This window comes from Panicum virgatum, chromosome 8N (assembly GCF_016808335.1).
Source record: "Panicum virgatum strain AP13 chromosome 8N, P.virgatum_v5, whole genome shotgun sequence".
Lineage (NCBI taxonomy): Eukaryota > Viridiplantae > Streptophyta > Magnoliopsida > Poales > Poaceae > Panicum > Panicum virgatum.
Window position 1 is genome coordinate 27,048,912 of NC_053152.1, and position 15,496 is coordinate 27,064,407.

Below are 15,496 nucleotides of genomic sequence, written 5' to 3' on the forward strand. Positions count from 1 at the left end.
AACTGCTGCAACCATAAGAAAAGAGAGGCAACCAATTTATCTATATAAAAAATATTAGTAAGTTTCAATTATGTAAAATGCAGAGCTGATTGATACTAAATACTTCAAAATAATGTTGAGTGTCAATTGGTATCAAATGCAATGTACATCTTGCACAAAATATCATTCAACAACACACCAGGAAAAATAAGGGAATAAATCAATATGGATGGAGCTTCATGCCATGACATTTCACTAGAGTGAACTGAAACTTTCTACGGGATCTGACTCCTCGAGGATCACTGCAGCTTGGAAGCAGTCGGCAGCATCAGTTATCCTCCCATCAGACCTATGAACTTTTCCCAAGTACAGCCAAGCCATCCTGTTTGTGGGCTCGACTCTTAGGGCATCTGAGAGGAAACATCTTGCCGCAGGTAGAAACCTAGGCCCTTGTTTGGCGAGGAGTGCACCTATGGCCACCTTGGATGGCACATGTTCAAGCTCTGTTGAGAATGCATTTACATAGGCAGCCAGTGCATCCTTTGTATGCTCGCGCGCCTGATGCATGTAACCTAGAGAGCATATATAAATTAAATGTGAAGTTCGCACACTATGCAAACATGGAGGGTTTTACGTGTCTGTAACTCTGTATATTTTCATGTTTGTGACCTTGAATCATTATTGGTAGCTAGTAGTTATATATGGATGTTCTAGATTAAATCATTATTATTAAATAGAAATGGCAAATTGTGACAAGGGTGATGATGCATTTGGACTCACCTTCTGCATGGAGTGTTGTAGCGGAGTATGACTTCAGGGTTCTTGCCTTCTGCAAACATATCTCAGCATCTCTCCAGTATGAGAGACTAGAGTACAGATTAGCAAGACCTTGCCAGATTTCAAATTCGCTGACTCTACCATCTACTATCTGAATACAAGAAGTGAGGTGTTATGAGGAAATTATTCAAAATGTTTACAGGATCAATGACGACAATACCAGAATTGAGCACGAGAAAATAGAGTAGCCTTGCTTTTGCCAACTAGAGCCTAGTGAGCCTATATGTAGTTTCACAAAACCAAAATGCATCAATGTATCACAACATAATACATATTTTAAATCAGTGAAACATGTCATTTTCATATAGACTGCACGCTAAACATATAGTTTTCTGATATTATAGCGTAGTAGATCTAAGTAAATGTAAAATTTTGGGTACAACTTGGGTAAATAATTTGTAATTTTATGAAATCTAATCTAGTATAATTTTAGAGGAACAATGAAACAAACCTCTGGAATACTCTTTGTAGATTCGGTGGAACTCTTTTGAGCCTGAACTAGAGCAAGAAGAGTACGGTATGCTTCCACTGCTTCCATCGGTGATGACTGAGCAACCTTCAACTTAGCCTTTACCCTAAGTAAGGATCCTTGATCCCAATTTGCAGTCTCATCTAAGGCAGCATCAATTGCGACTTCTGCTTCAAAAAATCTCTGCTGTGCAGAAAGAACCAATGCTAGCAGCCTCCATCCTTTGGAAACTGATCCACCAGTTGCTTCAATAAACTCCTTTGCACATCTCAATGCACAATTCATGTTCCTTTGCTCAGCATATTCAATTCCCATGTCAAATATTAGGTCTGCATTGTAGCGGTTAAGAGTGATTGACTCTGTAAGTGACTTCAATGTTTCTGCCTGTAGTAGAGTCCTTTGGTAATCTGATGAAACAACCTTGGACTTCTTACCAAGACAACTCCCCAAGATATGGAGGCCCACGCTTTTCAGATGATAATTTGATGGTTCAGCACGTACAATTACTCTCCTTGCATATTCAACACCCTCTGAAGCCAAATGGCACTCCTTACTACATACTTTAGCAGCTAATAATAAGGCAAGGATGTCATTTGGATTCTCAAGCTTGTTTAAAGACTTCCTCAAAAAATTTAGTGCAATGTCTTTCTGACCAGCTGCACAGTAGCAAAGTGCTAGGGTGCACCACCTCTCGGTACGAGGATATATTCCAGGTAAAAGCTCTTCAAGTTGCTTTGCAAGAACCAATGGTTCGCAACAAAGTGACAAGGCATAAGTCAAATGTTCCATGACAGAAGGATCCCAACAGGTCTTGGCTTGGTACCAATTCCTCAATATTATCGACAAAAGTAAAATAGCCTCTTCCACATTATTCTTTGGAAGAAAAGAACCTTCAATTTGGTGAGCCACACTGGGAGGGCTCCAATCTATATTGGCATACAACAGAAAAGTGATAAATCTCTTTTGAACCCTGGAGCGGCATTCATCATCAAGATTCCATGGACTAAGAAGAGCTCGCCGGTAAGAAGCTAATGCTTCCTGATAGGAGCTGGCATATTTCCAGGCTTCGGGAAGAAGTTCGACAGATTTATTAACAGTTTCCTGTAATTTTTGCTCGGTATCAGGAGTGCCATTCGGGAACATACTTTCAACAGAATCAAGTACACTTTTGCATTGGTTGGCAGCTTCTGCTTGTTCAGAAAGTATTTGCAGCAGTCATTAAATATCAAAAATAATATATTCATACCATATGTAGATCTGTACCTGTAGATTTCCCTAGTTTTTGAAGGGATAGTGATTTCAAGTAAATGGCTTCCAAAACAAGGCTAGCAGGATTGTTTTGCGGCACAGAACTGGGTACTTCAGATTTTGTCCTCCCCTTTTTTGATGGTGTCTTATCAGAAAGGGATGTCTGGAACTGCTGAATGGCAGCTTGAAGGTCTATTCCATCAAACACACAGAGAGCAACTTCCACATTTCCTTTCTGAAATTCTAGTCTTCCAAGGAGAGCTCTTGCTTCCTGGTACCAACATACATTAAAATAAACTTGCTGTAAAAAAAAAGGATGCAAGCCATACATAGTCACATTTGCAGGTATGCAGGCATATATCTTAGTAAATTAGAATGACATTTTAACCCAGTCACTCAACTTATGATGTCCAAAGTAACAACCATTTTGTTGTAGTAACAACAATAGTATAATATATTGTTCTAAATTTCCATACCAGTAACTATTATAAGCTTCGTGAAACCTATTCTTAGTTTATGGATTTCTACAGCATGAAAATGAATTTTCAACATTCAAATAAATATTTATTAACCACAATTTAGTCACAAGAAATTATAAAAATCAAACGTAACATGAGTTCTATCCGTCTGTATGGAAAAGTTAAAAATAATGTTGCATTTAGGTAGCCAAATCACACTGGTACCTCCCCTCATACCAAATCTAGCATTAATTCTCACTAATTGAAGATGACTCAGCCAAGTACAAATAATAATTGATTTACAAATTAAAATAATCAGTTTATATTCTAAAATGTTTCCATTGCTTCTGAAATTGTGAAACTAAACAACGGAATTCTACGCACGGATACCCCTAGGCACGCGTCCTGTGCCCATGCACCCTAGAAAGGATATTCTTGGTTAAAAAAATAAAAGATATCCAACAATCTAACCAAGGTCTCCAAAGTGACAGTGTTGCAGAAATTATGGCCTCCAAACCATCACCATATTGTATAGCATAATTTTTTCACAGATCAGATTAAGCAAAATTTCACAGATTGCAGACCTCATAATTAAGGGACAGTCCCTCAGGGCGTGATGAAGACTCAGTCAACAGCTGCCGTGCAACCGCCGCTTGCCTTCAACGACTCACCGTCGAGAGGAAGCGCAACCACCTTTTCTTGTGGGGTTGGATCCCCATCCACCTCCGCTGGCGGCTGGCGATGTGGCCTCTTCCAGGGCCACCTCGCTGCCATCCTCTGGGTCCGCAGCCAATAATCGTTGAGTTAAGAGGCATTCTGTTATGGCGTCAAATAGAAAGAGAGATGGGCAGGATACCATCCATGGTTTCGTCTAGCTTCCATGTTGTTTTCACTGCCGTTCTCTATTTTAGGAATATGCTAAAGATTTATTCACCATTTTCTATTATTGTTATTAGGATTGCTAATGCATGCATGCGCATGCCCTGAGTTTAGTACGTGCACACTTTTACATGTCTTACTACTTTTAGTAACCATACATAATTTAATCTATATTTCTTTAATATTTTTAAACAGACTCGCCATGGCATGCACTAAGATCGAAATGTTGTGAACATGAAAAATTTAGATTTAAGCACCTTCAAGTAATTATATTTTCTAAACCATGCATAGGATTATATTTGTGTGCAACATTGTGATTCTTCGAATTTCATCAACAAACAAAACCCACTAGTAGTTGCCGTTGTGACACTACTATAAAATCGATTTGTAGCAACGCCCCGACTTTTTTTAGAAGTGGATCAAAATGTAACCCGTTGCTACAAATAGAGTGGAGTAACTATAAGATTAGACCTGCCCCTAAAAATATATTTTTAGGAGCGGGGGACGCCATCACCCGCCGCTCAATTGGGTGTTATTTTTAGGGGCGAGTGACGCCATCATCCGGCCCTAAAATGGTGCAGTGGCGGAATTAGACAGAAAATTTAAGGTTCGGACAAATATTTGGAAAATATAATTCTTAAATCAAAATTTCAGCCGAAGCTCAACTTCGTCCCTAAACTTCCAAAACAATCATTTCAGTCCTCAAACTTCTCCATCCAGTTCAATTCAATCCTTTATCCTACGTGGCATGATATGTTGCCACGTATTGTCACATCTAGTCAGATATGGTTCATAACTTTTCTATAAATTTGATCATTATAAAAGTTTCAACTTGATGAAACTAAATGATGTACAATTTTTAAGGAAGGGAGTTGATTCTAACATATTTATTATACATGTACAATATTCCATTTTTGGAAAAGAATTATGCAGACACAAGTTAAAATTTTGTTGTGTCATCTATAAGTATGAGTGAACCAATATATGTTGTTGCTAAAAAATAGAAACCCTTTGGATGCTGACATGATATGCCTGGAACGTGGGAAAACACGTAGAATGAAGAACAAAATTGACCTGTATGAAAAAGGTTGAGGAATGAAATGGTTACATTGGAAGCTTAGCGATGAAGTTGACCTTCCACTACAAATTTGAGAACCAAATAGTCTATTATGGTAAAGAAAACCACTCTTTCTTTTAGTTTGCCTTGATTTTCACCAAAATTTGATCATTTCATCAACCAATTATTACTATGCATTGGTTTCATTTTTTTAGGGGGGTATGACCCCTGCCAGCCAGCCACCCCCCAGCTCCGCCACTGAAATGGTGGCATTTCTAGGACGGTTGATGGTTTCACCCATGCCTAAAAATGTATTTTTGAGGGGCGGGTGATGGCATGGTCCGCCCTACAAATGATACCACATAAAAAAATTATTATTTTTTCTTATGGTCTTGGATTAAGTCAAATTTTATATAAAAATTATAGAGAATGATGAGATCTAAAACTTTGTGTTTGAAAACTTTTTCATTAAGGTCATTTAATGGTTCAAAAAATATTATAAGTTCTCTAATAGCTATAACTATATAGTATCTAGTACAACTCAACTCAACTCAACTTTATATACACTGAAATATACTTGGCATATTTGTTTTCTATAGTTCACAATAACCATAGCATAGAAATTTCACTTTTTATATTTATTTTGCTATATGTAATGATTTAAATCAATTTTCGGATAAAATAGAAAAATATTTCTAGGGCTAGGTGGTGGTGCCACTCGCCCCCCCTAAAAATAATTATTAGGGGTAGGTGACAACATCATGCGCCCCTACAAATCAACTTCAATGTTAATATAAAAGAATAGCACACTATGGAGTGACAAATGACTGTGTGGTGTGGTGGCAAGGAATGCATGCACGAGGTTTGAGGTAGACGGTTTGAATTACAGGTGATGCAAGTGTGCATATTTTGTTAAAAAAATTGTAGCAAGATATGACAGGGCTTGTGATGGTGGTTGGCTGCCTGGAATATTTTTAAATTTTCGGTTTTTATTTTATTTTCTGGACATGAATTTGTAAGGTAGGCTATGGCATGACCCGCCTCTAATAATCGATTTCTAGGGACGGGTCACGCCATGCCTCGCCCCTAAAAATCATTTTTTAGGGCGGCTGCGTTACCCGCCCCAAAAATAGTTTTTTTAGCTGTGTTACACCGGATTTTGACATGTGTCAAGAAAGAGTGTTGCAAAGGAGAAAAGGTTCTGAATGGCGTGAACGGTGGATTTGGAAGGGTGATCGTGCGTCACCAATGGAGATCTTGTTGACCGGAGGAAAGTGGAGTTGACCAGATATTTCAGCTTTGGTTTGGCAAGAGTTATCTTGTTTTAGAATTAGTTTTATTTTCTAGAATAAAATCGTGCTTTGCCGTAATCGGCTAGGATTGTGTTAGCATGGGGTATAAATATGAGCCCTCGGCCATTGTAAAAGATTGATACACATCCAACCAACAAAACTTTACTAGCAATTTACTTTTCCGTCGACAGCTTCGCCATCTTTTTCTTTTTCGCGAGTTCTTTCAAGTTGATCAAGGACGCCTCACATTCGAGCGACTTGGTTTGCTGGTAAATTTTCGTTTATCGAGTAAATCTGAGTTTAGCTTCCGGGCGCATCATTGTGGCTTCGTTTAGATCTATTCAAAAGTTATCAAATTTATCTAAGCTTTAATCTCGGGCACATCACTGTTTTCTCGTTTAGATCTATTCACAATTTATCCAGCTCAGTAATCTGTTTAATTGGCTGTAAAATCCTTGTTTATCGCGATAAACTTTGAAAAGCTAATTAGATCGATTATAAGCTTAGCTTTGTTCAGATCCATACATTCGCGGGTTTGCACATTGTTATCCTGGCACGTGTCGGCTTTAGATCTAGCTGTCTAGTTGTATATCGGTATCGGCAGCTTCTTGCCGATTCCCAGTAGATTGCTTTTAATACACGCTCTTTATACTCGATCTGCTGTCGTTTTCTGTATCGGCAGATCCTTGCCGATACGCTGCGTAAGGGTGATTCGGAAATCCAGCCGATACACTCTTGTATTTGACGGTTTGCTGTTTTCTTATCAATTTACAGGTCAAATTGACTGGCACACCTTGGTTTGAATCAAGTGCAGTCCGAGCTTGGCATACAGGTCTCTCGGGCTTGGCACATGATCGTTTCGCGTCAACACATCTTTTGGCATGCCTGGTGGGACAGGAAGCATCAAGATGGCGTCTGAAGAGAAGGATAAGATTTCCACAGGGAACTAGATCCCGATCGATAAGGACAAGCTGAAGGAGGAGCATAAAGTAGAACTCAAGGCAGCCACTAACGCTTATGAGCAGCGGTGCCTTCTATCCTTCAATACCAATAGGAGTGGAGAGGTAATCAAGAAGTATGATTTTCCTGCTCTTCCACCTTATGATGAGACACAGAAAGAGGACAGGATGGTGTATATGATGAATCAAGCGATCAGACAAGCTTTCATGGACCATGCTCCGATCATGGCTAATTCTGTTCACAATGTTGTGCTCAAGATGCTGCAAGATAGGGGAGTGCTTGGCTTTGTGGGACCAACCTATCAGTAGGCTAGTTAGATGGTTTTCGCCCCTTCTGAATCAGCTACTGAAATGCCTCCGATTGACCCTCAGGCTCAGGCATATGGGGATATTGGGACTACACAGCCAATTAGTACTACAGCGTCGTCTCAGTTCTCCCCTGTGTACACCACCTCTACGCCAATGGCTACACATGCACAAGGAAACTATATGACAGGGTTCTCAGTTGGATGGAATCCTGATACTAGTTATGGCATGCCCCCAGAGTACATGGTGTCATCTGCAGCAGGGTAGCCAAGTTCATCGGCTTCATAGCCGATGAATCAACAAGTTAATGCATCGGCTCCACAGCCAACCCAGTCTCAAGACGCCGCACCGGCTCCACAGCCGTCGGTTACAACTGCATCAGCACCATTGCCAGCAAGTCCAAGCAATGTGTCGGCTTCTGGGCCAACATCTCAACAGTAGAATCTGGCGATGATGATACAGCCCAAGTCTCCTACAGAGGTCCTTGTGACCAGACTTCCTTATGATGATGGAATTACCTGGGTGTTCCATGATCCTATGACCGGTTTTGTGCGCCATCTAAATGTGCCCAACATATGTCCTGTGGCACAGCAACAACCTAGTCAGGGGTCAGCGCAGGCTAGTCATGGCAATGAGATGGTCCTCTACCAGCCACCATCCAATCAAAACACTCAGCAAGTAGCGCGGACTACATTGGCTGCTCAGCCGATGGCTATACCCAGTTCACAACCAGCATCGGCAGCCTTGTCGATGGTTCCACCAGCGTCACAGTCAGCATCAACCGCTGGCCAACAGATTGACTGGACAGCCAAGATTGGTGAGGTGATGAGAGATCAATTTGGTTAAAGGCCAAAGCAGCATAATTTGATGTACAGAACTCCATATCCAGCTGCATATGATCAACTACCTCTGCCCCACAAGTACAAGCTTCCAGATTTCACCAAGTTTTCTGGACAAGGGGAGGCCTCCACAGTAGAACACATCAATAGATTCATCATGCAATGTGGAGAAGCAGCACAGAACAATGTGTTGATGGTGCGTTTGTTCTCCATGTCTCTTTCTGGATCGGCCTTTACATGGTTCACGACATTACCAGCCAACTCCATAATATTTTGGGCCGATCTAGAGAAACAGTTCCACCAGTTCTTCTACTTTACCATACATGAAATGAAGCTGACCGATTTGACCAGCTTGAGGCACAGGAATGATGAATCGGTCATTACTTTTATTCAGAGATTTAGAGATGTCAAGAAATGGTGCTTTAGTCTGGTTCTGTCTGATCAGCAGCTTGCAAAAGTTGCTTTCCACGCACTCTTGCCACACAACAAGGAGAAGTATGCTTCCCAAGAGTTCTACAGCATCAGTTAGATGGCACATATGATGACGGGGAAGATCAAGCCTTATGAGCAAAAGAGAAGCAACTTTCAGAAGAAAGTCAATTTTGTTGACTACTTAGATTCCTCCGACTCCGATGATGACCAGATGGTGGGATCGACTGAATGGGTTCAGAGCAACAAAAAGTCGATCTCATGCCCATTTGGCAACAAGGAACCCGAGAAGTACGGGTTCCATATTACCAAGACTGACAAGATCTTTGATTTGTTGCAGTCAGAGGGTTAGATTAAGATGAAGCCGTATCATAAGATCTCAATGGATCAAGAGCTGAAGAACATCAAGTATTGCAAGTGGCATAATGCAACATCTCATGACACAAATGAGTGCAAAGTGTTCCGTCAGCAGATACAATCGGCTATAGAGCAGGGTAGGCTCAAATTTGAGACACCCAAGAAGCTGATGAAGATCGATGGGCACCCATTTCCTGCTAGCATGGTAGACATTGGTGGGAAGAGGAATGCATTGCAGACCAAAGTGCTCACATCACAATCGGCCAATGAGTCTAGAGCTGTTGACGCCAAAGCTCAGATGACGGCCGATGAAGCCAAAGGCAAGGAACCAAAGGAAAAGGAAGAATCTGTGGAGCCAAAGAGGAAGGTCACGTCCCGAATGTTGCTAAACAAGTTCTAGCATGACCTGGAGAGGCGACAATACAGAGAGGAAGCTGCAAGACGTCATGAAGGGCATTGGAGATGTCCTTTCTTTGTGTACTGTTGGAAAGAAGGCTTGACTCTACCAACAGTGGATAAATGTCCAGAGTGCAACGGTTTCTACTGTGAAGACCAATCGCTCAAGAGGCCACAATTCGAACAGAGGCCTCGTGGGCCGATCATTAGAGAGAAGGGTGATGACAGACGCATCCCTGTACATGATCGGATGGTGGGAAGGGTTTCAGTGGATGATCAGCTGGGGGGCAGGACCATGCTACGTGATCCTGCAGGAGGAAGGATTTTCATCGATGAGCGGGTTGAGCAGACTATTGATGCTCGAGTTTCAGATGAGTACCCACATTGCAGGGATCCAGAAAGAGACCCTGTTCATGATAATATTGATCGGCCTCGATGGTGTCCAGTGGGTTTGACTAGATCGCAGAATAGGCGAGTTCGGAGGCTGCGTCAGACAGAGGCGCTGAAGAGGAGAGAAAGGAGGATCCCAGGAGAGGAGTCAGGTCAGAGGTTTAGCACGTCAAGCCAAAAGCTGATGATAAGCAAGGTTCAGGGTCATCGGCTGCACCTATTAACATGGTTACTATACCTCCACCGATCCAAGCAGTCGGTTTTCCAAACCGTTCCTAATGGATGAATTCCTAGAAGATGAATGGAAGTTGGGGCACGGGTTCACATTGGCCGATGCTTTAGAAGAAGTAGATATTGGAGATGGAGATAGGCCAAGGCCGACGTTTATTAGTGCCAAGTTAGATCCTGAATACAAGCAAGAGTTAGTGAAGCTGTTAAAAGAATATAAAGATTGTTTTGCTTGGGAATATTATGAGATGCCTGGTTTGGATCGATCTGTTGTTGAGCACCAGTTGCCTATTAAACCTGGATATCGGCCATTTCAGCAGGGTGCAGGACGATGCAATCCTAAAGTTTTACCAGATATAAAGGCCAAGATCACAAGGTTAATAGAGGCAAAGTTCATCAGGTAGTGTAGATATGCTGAATGGATATCTAATGTGGTTCCTGTATACAAGAAGAATGGAAAGCTGCGTGTATGCATTGACTTCAGGAATCTCAGCAAAACTACACCGATGGATGGTTACCCGATGCCTGTTGCCGATATGCTGGTAGATGCTACTGCAGGGCACAAAGTTATTAGCTCTAGGGATGGCAATGCTGGGTATAATTAGATATTCATGGCTGAGGAGGATATCCATAAAACTGCATTTAGATGCCCGGGACATGATGGATTGTTCGAGTGGATTGTCATGACCTTCGGGTTGAAAAATGCTGGAGCTACGTATCAAAGGGCCATGAATTATATTTTCCATGAGATCATCGGCAAGATTGTGAAAATTTACATTGATGATGTTGTGGTGAAATCCAAGGGGCATCGGGAACATTCAGCCGACTTGCGCAAAGCTTTGGAGTGCACTAGAAAGCATGGATTAAATGAATCCTAACAAATGTGCATTTGACGTGTCGGCTGGTCAATTCCTTGGGTTTATGGTTCATGAAAGAGGAATTGAGATTAGTCAGAAGACTATCACAACCATTAACAAGGTAGTGGCTCCAGAGACAAAGGTTGAACTTCAATCATTGCTCGGCAAGATCAATTTTATTCGGAGATTATTTATCCGGTAAAATTCAGCCATTCAGTTCTTTGTTGAAGTTGAAGGCCGATTAGAAATTTGTATGGGGTGAAGCACAGCAAAAGGCATTAGATGAGATCAGACAGTATCTAACATCGCCTCCTATGTTGGTTCCGCCACAAAAGCACAAACCGTTTAAATTGTATTTATCGGCTGATGAGCGTGCTATTGGATCGGCCCTTATTCAAGAGTTCGAGGGAAAGGAACGTGTAATATACTTTGCCAGCAGAAGGCTCTTGGATGCTGAAACTAGGTATTCTCCCGTTGAAAGGTTATGTCTTTGCTTATACTTTTCCTGTACCAAGCTTAGACATTATTTATTATCGGCTGAGTGCGTTGTGGTAAGCAAAGATAATGTGATTAAGTACATGCTCTCGTTGCCGATTTTGAATGGGAGAATTGGAAAGTGGATTTTGTCCTTGTCAGAATTTGATCTGAGATATGGATCGGCTAAAGTTGTTAAAGGACAAGTCATGGCCAATTTTGTTGTTCAGCATTGCGGGCCAAAATTGGGTGTTGTTGATCTAGTTCCATGGACGTTGTTCTTTGATGGATCATCATGTGGAGCTGGATCTGGTATTGGTATTGTTTTGGTGTTGCCTCGAGGGGCAATATTTGAATTGTCTTTCCCAATAGAAGCAACAGCTACTAACAATCAGGCTGAGTACCAAGCTTTGCTCAAAGAAATTCGACTATTACAAGAAATTGGGGCTGATGCAATAGACATATTTGGGGTTTCCATGCTGGTGGTCAATCAGTTGATCGGTATATATGAATGTAAAGATGATATTCTATGGGTTTATCATGAAGAATGTTGCCGATTGCTGAAAGAATTCAAGAAAGTAACTATAGAACATGTCCTTAAATTTTATAATGGTGATGCTAATCGGCTGGCACAGCATGCCTCTGGTTACCAGCCAATAGAGGGTGTGATGGCTCTGGAATTACCTGATGATGATTGGAGGAAAGAGATTGTGGATTATTGGAAGATCCCTCCAAGAAAGTAAGCCGAAGAATCAGATTTCAGGCGACTAAATATGTGTTGCTTGAAGGAGAATTGTATTACCAGAAGATTGGTGGTGTTTTGCTTAGATGCCTTGACAAAGAAGAAGCTAAAGTCTTGATGGGAGAAATACATGAAGGTGTCTGTGGATCACATCAATCGGCATATAAGATGAAGTGGATGATTAGGAGAAATGGATACTTTTGGCCAACCATGTTGGAGGATTGCTTCACTTATTATAAAGGGTGTCAAGAGTGTTAGAAATTCGGTAATGTGCAGAGAGCACCAGCATCGGCTTTGAATCCTATTATTAAACCGTGGCCATTTGGGTGTCAAGAGTGTTAGAAATTGATTTGATTGGACAGATTTATCCACCATCCAGCAAGAATCATAAGTTCATACTAGTGGCAACAGATTATTTCACCAAATGGGTTGAAGAAATTCCTCTGAAAAACGTGACATCCAAAGAGATGATTGAGTTCGTGAAGGAGCATATTATCTATTGGTTTGGTACTCCACAAACTATTACAACCGATCAAGGTAGTATGTTTATTTCTAAGGAATTTGGGGAATTTGCTGCGAGTATGGAAATTAAACTGTTAAACTCTTCTCCATATTATGCCCAAGCCAATGGTCAGGTAGAAGATTCCAATAAAGGGATTATTAAATTGATTAAGAGGGAGATTGATGAGCAACTAAAGAAGTGGCACACTACTCTTAACGAAGCTTTGTGGGCCTACATGATGTCTTGTCATGGAGCTACCAAAGTGTCCCCGTATCCGTTGGTATACGGACATGAAGCTATTCTTCCTTGACAGACTAGGCTTGGTTCCAGACGAGTTACATTTCAGGATCAGTTGACGGCTGATGACTATGCTGCATTGATGAAAGATGAGCTGGAAGATTTGGCTGGACATCGGCTGAACGCTCTCATAAATACTGGGGCTAATAAAGGTAGAGTGGGCCGATGGTATGATAAGAAGGTCAAGGGCAAGACTTTTGACCAAGGGGACTTGGTGTGGAAATTGGTTCTGCCGATAGGAACTAAAGATCCCAAATTCGGCAAGTGGTCCCCAACATGGGAAGCGCCATATAAGATTAGCAGATGTGTTCCTAGAAATGCATACATCTTGGAAACATTGGAAGGGGAAGAGTTTTTCAGTGCGCTTAATGCCAAATATCTGAAAAAATATTACCCAAGTGTATGGGTAGATGCATAGCCGATTGCGCCAAGAGATTGGTTGGTTTTAAATATAGCCGATATAGAGAAGTATCGCCTTTAGTACAAAAATAAGAAAGGGCTTGATCGGAGTGGAACACGCTTAGGTTCTTTCATGGCCGATGCAACATGTATCGCCCTCAGATCAAAAATACACTCCATACGCATGAATTTGAATTTGATTCAAATATTGTGTGATGTTTTTCTTTGGAGTATCAGAGTTTTTTGTGGCCGGTTTTCTGGTTTCATGGTCGTGAGAGCGTATCAGTTCGTTCGGTGTGACGATCGCATATTGCTACAAGAAAAAATTAAAAGGAAATTAGAACAACGCGGAGGCAAAGGCAAAAGGGGAGGAGGCCCATCCATTGATTATATTTACAAAGGGCTAGATAGGCTGTTACATGGTGCAACCTAATCTGACTCCTCTCCGAAGAGATTGCTGACGACCCCGTCCAAGCTCACATCGTCGACAATGGCGTCGGCGATGAAGCGGAGATCGTCAACCAACTCGTCGAAGTCCTCCCGCGTCGTGCCCCACTCGGGGAAGACTGGCTCCCACTGGCGGAAGTCTGCCCCGGACATGGTGGAGACCAGGGCGACAACCCTGGCGGCGCCCGCGTGAACTCTGTGGCCGGCAACCTTCTTGACGCGGGAAGGGATGTTCCGCAAGCGCGCGGCGATGGTGCTCCCCCGGGCGATCACCGAGTCTATGGCGACTCGAGAGGCCTCGAGGAGGGTCTGGAACTGCGACTCCAAGTCTGGAACAAGAGAAGTTAGAGCAAGAAACTGAGGATGATCATAGTGAAGGACATGACCAAGGGAACCTACTGGCGACTTTGGTGTCGGCATTGGAGAGCTGGCCACGAATGATGACCTGATCTGTCTGCGCCCGGTCGAGCTCGTGCCGGGCCTCATCCCGCTGGCGGAGGAGGTCATGGATGAGTGCTTGGGTGCCCTCATCCAGGGCCTGGAAGTTGGCCGGAAGCTCGGTGTCGGCTTCCCTACAAAGATCAAGAACTAGTAAGATGCAGATCTGGGACGTAGCATTGGTGGAGAAAGGATGTGCCTTACCCGTGACAGGGACGGAGCAGCGGAGGAGCGTCAGAGGAACCCTCGCCGGCACGCTTGTTGTTCGCCATTTGCTTGGAGAAGGAGTCTGGGGTTTTTGGGAGGCTCAAGGAAGAAGAAAGCAAGGGAGGCTGTGGCCGATGGAGAGACTATAGTGCCGATGGGCTTATTTATAGCCCAGGGTGAGGAAGATGAATCGGTTGCGGTACACTAGTGCGACTTTTACCCCTGGATTTAATTAAGGAGCGTATGGGTAAAAAGACGGGAGGTGAATCGGCAGATTCCCATTGTGTGCATAGGGAGGTGAAAGGTAAAGGGCAAAGAAGAGATTTCGGTTCACCACTCGCACGAGAAGCGAGACGGCAGTGATGAGAAGACGGTTCGACAGCATAATCATGACAAGGATTAATTTCAAAGTAAAAAGGATATTTTACTCCAAAATTGGGGGGCATGTGTTGACACCGGATTTTGACACGTATCAAGGAAGAGTGTTGCAAAGGAGAAAAGGTTCTGAATGGTGCGAACGGTGGATTTGGAAGGGTGATCGTGCGTCACCGATGGAGATCTTGTTGACTAGAGGAAAATGGAGTTGACCAGATATTTCGGCTTCGGTTTGGCAAGAGTTATCTTGTTTTAGAATTAGTTTTATTTTCTAGAATAGAATTGTGCTTTGCCGTAATCGGCTAGGATTGTGTTAGCGTGGGGTATAAATATGAGCCCCTGGCCATTGTAAAAGATTGATACACATCCAACCAACAAAACTTTACTACTTGCAATTTACTTTTCCATCGGCGGCTTCGCCATCTTTTTCTTTTTCGCAAGTTCTTTCAAGCTGATCAAGGATGCCTTACATTCGAGCGACTTGGTTTGCTGGTAAGTTTTTGTTTACTGAGTAAATCTGAGCTTTAGCTTCCGGGCGCATCGTTGTGGCTTCGTTCAGATCTATTCAAAAGTTATCGAATTTATCTAAACTTTGATCTAGAGCACATCGTTGTTTTCTCATTTAGATCTATTCA

At 42.3% G+C, this 15,496-nt stretch overlaps 1 protein-coding gene across 1 annotated transcript; it reads right to left on the reverse strand.

The window, feature by feature from the left end:
• Nucleotides 1-234: 234 nt before the first annotated feature.
• LOC120684919 (protein NPG1-like) lies at nucleotides 235-14,551 on the reverse strand. Its single transcript, XM_039966782.1, has 8 exons — nucleotides 14,484-14,551; nucleotides 14,241-14,413; nucleotides 13,875-14,170; nucleotides 3,576-3,626; nucleotides 2,549-2,804; nucleotides 1,268-2,472; nucleotides 760-907; nucleotides 235-551 (listed from the first exon to the last, which is right to left on the reverse strand). The coding sequence occupies exons 1-8, from the start codon at nucleotides 14,549-14,551 to the stop codon at nucleotides 235-237; spliced, it is 2,514 nt and encodes an 837-aa protein (XP_039822716.1).
• Nucleotides 14,552-15,496: the final 945 nt, after the last annotated feature.

Bases quoted from the DNA above. Each gene is read 5' to 3' on its own strand.
- LOC120684919 (XM_039966782.1), bottom strand. From the start codon at position 14,551: ATGGCGAACAACAAGCGTGCCGGCGAGGGTTCCTCTGACGCTCCTCCG. The intron at 3,627-13,874 runs GTGAGCTTGGAC...GTTGCACGGCAG, and splicing joins CCGACGCCATTGTCGACGAT to CTGTTGACTGAGTCTTCATC. The intron at 2,805-3,575 runs GTCTGCAATCTG...TGTTGGTACCAG, and splicing joins GACTGTCCCTTAATTATGAG to GAAGCAAGAGCTCTCCTTGG.